Source organism: Camelina sativa, chromosome 6 (genome assembly GCF_000633955.1).
Source record: "Camelina sativa cultivar DH55 chromosome 6, Cs, whole genome shotgun sequence".
Taxonomy (NCBI): domain Eukaryota; kingdom Viridiplantae; phylum Streptophyta; class Magnoliopsida; order Brassicales; family Brassicaceae; genus Camelina; species Camelina sativa.
Window position 1 is genome coordinate 6,834,252 of NC_025690.1, and position 8,105 is coordinate 6,842,356.

Consider the following 8,105-nt stretch of genomic DNA (forward strand, 5'->3'; position numbering starts at 1 on the left):
ATTTCGGTTCAGTTACTCGGTTTTCCGGTTTATTCGGAAACTGAAAACTGTTCCGAATCTAACCGAATAAAATTTCGGTTCGGTTCGGCTCGGAGACGGTTATTTCGGTTATTGTAATTCGGATATTCGGTTAAGTATTGTAGGACTAAAAAATATTTTGAAAATTGGGCTTTGGGCTTTGTCTGCAGAAAACACAAGGCCCGTTAACCTGAAAAAGGAAAAGAAGAAAGCTTGGTTTTTTGTTTCGCTTTCTAGCGATGAACGACGAAGACATCAATGGTGAGATCTGGAAAGACACCGGCGGCAAGATCTAAGAAAGACCGGTGGCAAAATCTGAAAGGCGGAACTCGCGGTAAATAAGATGAAGAAGATAGTGATGAAGGATAAAGAATCAAAGAATAATGAATCGAAGAAGATATATAATGATGATGATGAAGGATGATGAATCGAAAAAGATGGTTGTAAATCAAAGAAGTAATCGAAGAAAAAAGAGGAAGAAGGAAGTGAATGCTCGGCGGCTGGGTTAGGGTTTTTTGTTCTTCGGATAACCGTTCGGTTTGAGAAAGCCGAACCGAAAATCTCGGTTAACCGATCCTAAATTGAACTCATTCCGATCGGTTTAATCAATTAGAAAGACCTGAACCGATTTGTCCGAATTTCGGTTCGGTTCGGTTCGGACAAATTGGTTCGGTTCAAAATCCCATACCTACTTATAGATGTGCAGATTATTCAAACTAATATTTTAAATATAAATGATATATCATTTTTTTTTCTTTTTTTGTTGTTGTTGTAAATACCATTTTATTTACAAACCCATAATCAATCACGTGCTAGCAACAGCTAAATATAAATGCATGTCACACATGCCTGTTAACCTGAAATTTAGATATAAACCCATGTGCAGCAAATCAAAATTTATCAGAAAAGAAACCACCATCTTTTGTGATCGATGATTTATTATTTACTCAAAAATGAAAAAGAGGAATTAAATGTGTGCATGCATGGAGAGAAGAAGAAACAAGTGTATGCAGGGAATGTGGAGAACATGCTCTGTACATTTTTCATATGCTTGCTTCTCTGTCTCCTTACCCTTCAACTTCTCCCATGTGCACTCACATGCCTGCCTATCTTATCTCCCAACTCTCTTATCCTTTTTACTTAACCGGTTTCCGGTTTAATTCTCGGTTTATTTATTACACGTTTCCATGGTTTTCCAGTGAGGTTTTAAGTGACCCATAACAGTTTCACATGGACAACCTAATCTACGGACAACACACATCCTTCGATGCACCTCTTTGTCCAGCTATTCCCTTCCATTATATATCCCAACTCTTCCTCCAACTTTTACCAATATAACCTCCCACCGCTCTTCACCAAAACGCATTCGTCAATTTTGTTAGTGATTAGGATTTATTTTGTGATTCAAAGTTCGGTCGTCACAAACTATATATTTAAAGCTTATGCAAAATTTTTAATTATTGATACGCTTGATGTGTTGAAACTTAAAAAGAAACTATATCTAGTAACTTTATTGTGTTGGTTTTGACAAAAAAAAAAAAGAACTTTATTGTGTTAGTTGAGGGATTAGCAATATCTACCTTTGGCCAACATAAAGTTGACATGGTGTCTTTAAAAAAAAAAAAATTATAGTAGTTATCTTGAGTTTTCAATTTACCATAATTTTAATGATGTAAAAAGATAAAATTAACAAAAACACAAATCAAAATCGAACCAAAAACTATAAAAATAGAAGAACAATAACTTCTTAAGGAGGGATAATATGGAATAGAAATGTTCCACGATAGAAAAACTTGGCATGTGGTCGTAACAGAAGGCTATGGCAAGCTTTTACAGTCGAGTTAAGAAATGTGCACTCCTCACGCACTTCTCTCTTTTTCTAATTCAATTTCTTTGTCCAAATTATTGATAGATACATCTATTGCCACTTCCCCCACATGTCCCTCCAAAGTAATCCGTACTACACAGTAGTCTTCACACTACACTACAGCACCACTGCACATGCATGGATTTTCGAAGCCATCTTCTTTAAGGAAAATCCATATTTTTAAATAATAAATAACAAATCGGAAGGACATCATAAAATTCATGTTTTGGTCCTAAAGTTTACATTTGGACAGTCCTTATAATTAGTAACTTGTAATCAAATGTTCTGTTTAAGAATCTTTGTCTACTTATTACTTTTGTCTAAAAAAGCTCACGTACATCGTTTTGACATAGATAATAAGACTTTTCTATTCTATATCAGATTAAACATTACTGATTTATAATAACTAAATAGGTTATACTTTTTACCAAATTTTTTTACTGCCGTGTGTCTTTTTTACAGTTCCCCATCAAGAAAAGAAAAAGCCAACTCATCCCCTCATTCTTCTGATACTGCATGTAATATATTTGCCAAAAAAGCCTACGACACAACGACAGTAAGATGTCATTTCAAATTACGTATAACACCCCCAAGTTGAAAAGGCAACAACAAAGAAACACAGCATGCGTGGTAGTGGTACTTTTGTAATCATCATAAACTTTGAGGGCTGTTTCGTAACATGGATCGTACTTAAAACCTCAAAACACCGTTCTCTTTCATTCTCACCTTCATCATCATCTCTCTCTCTTTCTCTTGCTTCTGTTTCTTTGAGGAGATGAGAACTTTAAACACTCAAAGCACAAGTGGGAGAAGAAGATGCGATAAGTTCAAAAGTAGAAGGGCACATGTGTTAGGCCCGTGCTGCGGAAAGGGTAGAATCGACGGAGGGAAGAAGGTACCGGAGAAGCTCCGAGCGTTGCAGAGCCTTCTTCCTGCACCGGCGAAGCTGAGTGAGTCGGAGAATGTAGGTGGTGGAGAGACGGATCAGCTGTTTCAAGACACGGTGGATTATATCGTCCGGCTTAGAACACAAGTCGTGGTGTTGAAGAAACTGATCGAGATTTACGACAACGCCTCTGATCAGAAGAGAGAAGTTGTTTTATAATGTTCATTTATATTTTAAATATTTCTTTAGTTTGATTATTTCAACTTTTTTTTTTCCTGTTATGCTTATTATTTTTGTGATCAAAATGTTTTTTTTTTGTTATGGTAGTCATGAATGTGTATAATGCGTTGATTTCAAGAAAGAAGTATTGATAAAATTGATAACCTTGTTTTAATTTATATGTCCTAGTCACACATAGCCTAGTTGTCTGTTTGCCAAAAAAAAAAAAAAAAAACCTATTTGTTTTTGCAGTTTTAATCAGTTTATTTTTTTTTTTGGTAAAATGTCATGCTCTATTTTCTTTTTATTGATGGTGAAACAACGACACTAGAACCGGGTTTGATACATCTCGGATTACATTTAGAAAATAGAGTTATACTTTTATAAACATGGGGGAGGTAGTAATTATTTGGAACCACGACATGGGAACATCCTAGAATTGCGTCTCACAGTGCAAGTATTGCAAATGACCTTATCAACAATCCTGAAGGGGTCACTCTAAACTTAATAGATATGACTGAATGAGCCACAATAAAACAGAGGATTGTCATACTTTTGTGCTGATTTTTAAGCAACAATTGTTTAATATGAGAATAAAACGAAATCAAAAGACTTGTAGCAATAATCAACATATGTGAATCTTAATACGTTGATTTATGCTACGTAGCAATGTTTTTTAATCACCGACAATTAAAGTAAACATAAACCATCATTGATTTTGTCAAGGCAGAGTCATCTTCGATGACACCAGCCAAAGAAGAAACCAAAGAGCAATATCAATGGCCAAGCAAACTGAAATTGACAAGAAATCCCAAATCAGATAACCATAATATGAATCAGATCAAACAACCCTAATTCATCAACAACTACAAACAAAAAGAGGTAGAATCATACAAAAGAAACATATTGGTACATAACACTCCTAATGCAAAGCAATCGTAGTACCTAATAATAATAAAAACATCAATTCAAGCTCAAATTCATGAGTACACAAACCAAAAAGTTAGTTTAACCTTAACCAATGTCTTACAGCAGATGAACTCAGAAATCTCAATTGATCAACATCATATTAGAAATTTCTAGCAGCTTAACAATAGCAATTTATTGGATTCCTGAAATTAACTTACAACTTTAGATGTTTGGAATGCTTGCATCGACATCCTTTGTGCTTCTTCCCAGTACTAATACCATCTATTTCCGCGTAATTCAAATTATTGACCACCAAAATTTTTTGATAGCCTCAAACCCCAAGAATAGTTTCCTATAAAATAAACTTAAAATATTAAAATTGAGACGAAATAATTTTAATTATATATATATATAATATTGAAGAAAACTAAAAAAGTGCTTTAATCGAGAAAAAATAAAATTATGAAAATGTATGTTATTCCGTAAATTTGAGCCAATGACTCTTTTCCAATTTCTCATAAGATACCCAACAGAAAATATTGGATTGAAAATGAAAAGAACATAAAAATGATCTACTAAATGCGTAGAACAAATATGTGTGTTAACTGTTAACGTACAATAAAATTAAATAAATATGACTACTTATAGCATATCACACATAGACAAGATTTCTATTACCTACTAATTTAATAAAACTTTTTTTTTGAGCATTGATATCCTTAACTTAATTCCCTATAATATAAGACTTTGAAAGTTAGATATTATATTCATTCATTTTGAAAATTTAATATTTGTGTAGTAATATAAAACACTATTTAACATTCTTTAAATGCAAGGAAAAATGCAATGAAGACATTTCAATTTTTTAAATATTTGTATGTTTTTCTTGTAGTATTAGATAAATACAAAGTCTAAATTGAGTACTATATATATTCTAATTTTTAATTCTAAAGTTCGTAGAGCATGTAAAAATTGTAGAATGCATCATCTATTTTCTTTTTAACACATACAATTGCTAGAAAATATATTATAAACTTTGCATAACAAACTTCCTTGGTCTAAAAACCTACTTGTTTTATGTTACTCTCAACAAAAAAAAAAAAAAATCAAAGCTTCTTTAGGACCATTAAGAACCATGGTGGTGTCACTGCCTGATTGACCAGGAAATAAATTAGGGATTTAGTTTTAATTTTATTTTGCAATCTTTCTTTCTTCATCCACCACACCAAGTCGCCAATTATCCACCAACAATGGAGGCGCAAGCCGCGCAACCCTCTACAGCGGCGATTCCCCGGCTGCATCAGTGTCAGAAATCTGAGCGACGACGGGAGAACTGCTGGAGATTTGACTACTTTTTTGGCTGCGGTGGATGCTTTCAAACGCCAATTCGATGATCTACCGACGCACATTGACCTCGCCGCTTCTTCCAATTTCCACTGTGAATGTGAGCCAATCGTCTCAGGATCCTATATCGGCGATTTTTTGATTAACCGGAAGGGAACGTTTCAGGTACCAGGTTATGTCTTCACTCAATTCATTTCATTGCAAAAGGTGGTTCCTTTTGTTGATAGAATCGACAAGTGTTGTGTTCCATCTTAACTAGAATCTAACCTAGGAAGAACTAGGAAATCTCAACCATAGCATTGAAACAAAATTGTTGTTTGTCAGAACCAAACAAGATGTTGTTTCCCTGAAAGTAGTGGTTTCTATGGTTTTCAGTATTGCAAGTTAACTTCATATGACTAATTACGCTTTGCAAAGAACACAAGGTTTGACCAGATGGATAATTTTTTTGTCTGATGTGCTAGTGCGTAGTGCTTACAAACCCGACGTCTCGACTATGAATATCATCCTTAGTGTGTTTGGAAACTCTTCTCGCAAAGGGGCATAGCCTGAGAATGTGGACTATGGATTCTTCAGCTCCACACCTTCTTTCTCATTCTTAATACTATTATCCTGCATCTCTTTGCTTCATCAATGTCTGACCTATTAATGTCTGTTTTGCTTGTTTTTGACATTAATGGTGTTCATGTTTTTGCTTTCTACACTAAATGTCATAGGCACTTTGGCAAAAAACAGAGCCACAAATATTGCAAAATATTTTGTTAAGCAACTACCAATAGACCCATGAAATCTTACAGTTTATTAAAAAGTTCTTAGGCTGCAAATGGTTGTACTTTTCAACCTGGTTGAATGAGTTGAACGTATTTTTCAACCTTCTTCAGCCAAAAACTCACCATTTAAGATAAATATGTTTTCAATATTAAACTAAATAAATTAAATTAGCATTATTTGTTACGAATAAAATATATTCTAGTATGCAAAATCAGCTCAATTTAAACTCCTTCGGCTAATTCAAGTTTTTATTGATTAAAATCAAAACTAAAATAAGATCCTATATATACATAGCTCATCCCGATTTATCATCAGAAAAAAAATAATTATGAGCTAAACACCTTTTTCATAAACAATTGTAGCCATGAATGAAAAAAATTTATTTTATCTTATATAATATTTTGTAATAAAAAATTATTTCCAAATAAGAATTAATAATATATTAGTTTTTTAAATATTCCCTTCTTATATTTAAATATATAATTTCAGATACTATTATCGATAGATTATTAATATTATATTTTTGTATTCACCTATTCAACTTAGGTGTTGTTCGTTTGGTGAACCAGACGCAGTATCTGGACGCATATACATATTATTGTTCGTTTAGTGACAATTAAGAAATAAACTAGATTAGGTATCTGGATGAGTTTTGAAAACTCATCCAAAAATACATGAATTTCTGGATGAGTTTTTTTTTAGAGTTTGGATGAGGTAAACTCATCCAAAATAGGTAAAACCCGCAAAATCTCATTTTCTCGCTAAAACCGCTAAAAACACGAAAACTCGTTTTTCCGTCAAAACCGCAAAATCTCGTTTTTCTTCCAAAACTGCAAAATTACGATTTTCCGCCAAAACCGCAAAATTACGTTTTCCCGCCAAAACCGCAAAATTACTTTTTCTCACCAAAAACATAAAAATAAAAATTACGTTTTTATGCCAAAACCGCAAAATTACGTTTTCCCGTCAAAACTGCAAAATCTCGTTTTCCCGCTAAAATTGTAGAATTTCGCTTTTTCGCCAAAACCGCAAAATCTTGTTTTCAACCAAACTCGCAATAAATTGTATCTAGATAAAAATATCAAATTCCAAAACAAACATAATTACATCCAGATACAATTTATGGACACATCAAGCAATAAAACAAACGAACATCATCTAGATATTGCGTCCAGATATTGCGTCTTGATACTATATCCTGATATTATGTCTAGTTCACCAAACGAACAAGACCTTAATTGATGTGAGCACCGGATCGGACATCCGACCAGGAACACTCGCACAAGACCCGGACACCATTGGAACACTCGGATCACCCGCAGGACAACTCCGGACCAGCATGCCTAGGATAACTCCCGGTGCAACCACTCGCTCGAAGAGCTCGGCCAGAACATCCAAGCACAAGATTAACCACTTCGTCCAAGCTTTCGTCCAAGAAGACCAAGAGAGCGACTCGGACAAGGCAACCATCGGCGAGACCGTCCGTACAGCCTTCGTCCTTAACCAAGGATGAGGGCGCCAAGACGTCAGGATCATGACTCGTACTCTTTTCCCTTACTTCGGGTTTTTCCCATGAGGTTTACCGGAGAAGGTTTTAACGAGGCGACGAGTCCTGACGCACAACGCCGCGTTTTGAAGCCAGTGACGCGGTTCCCGCGTTCAGCCTAAGGACGTGGCCTATTTTGTCTTTTTCTTTAGGCTTTGCGTTTTGAACCTTTTCTAGATCCTTCCCTTGTGAACGTTGGAATAGTGTGACGTGTTCACAGTCTGTGGAGACGCGTCAAGGGCTACGTGTGCGGTCCATTATGAGTCCGCGTGCCCTAGTTCCCTTTAAACCCTTACGCTATTTAAGCGTCCAACGCCACGAGCTTAGGTTTGGAGACTTGAATAAAATATAACTTTTCCCAAAGAGAGATTCTTTGTGTTCTTGTCTCCCCTCTCTTTCTCGCATCTTAGTCCGGGACTGGGCTTGAAAGAAACCCTAGAAAGACCGATCCGGGATCGATCTCTCTAGACGGCGTACGACGCTTTCCACCGCTCGTGTACACCGCCGTTCGAACCATATCGTCTCTATCGCACCGCGGTCAAACC

At 35.3% G+C, this 8,105-nt stretch overlaps 1 protein-coding gene across 1 annotated transcript; it reads left to right on the plus strand.

The window, feature by feature from the left end:
• On the plus strand, positions 2,583-3,174 carry LOC104790579. The gene has a single exon (XM_010516352.2). The coding sequence runs from the start codon at positions 2,661-2,663 to the stop codon at positions 2,988-2,990; it is 330 nt and encodes a 109-aa protein (XP_010514654.1). The 5' UTR covers positions 2,583-2,660; the 3' UTR covers positions 2,991-3,174.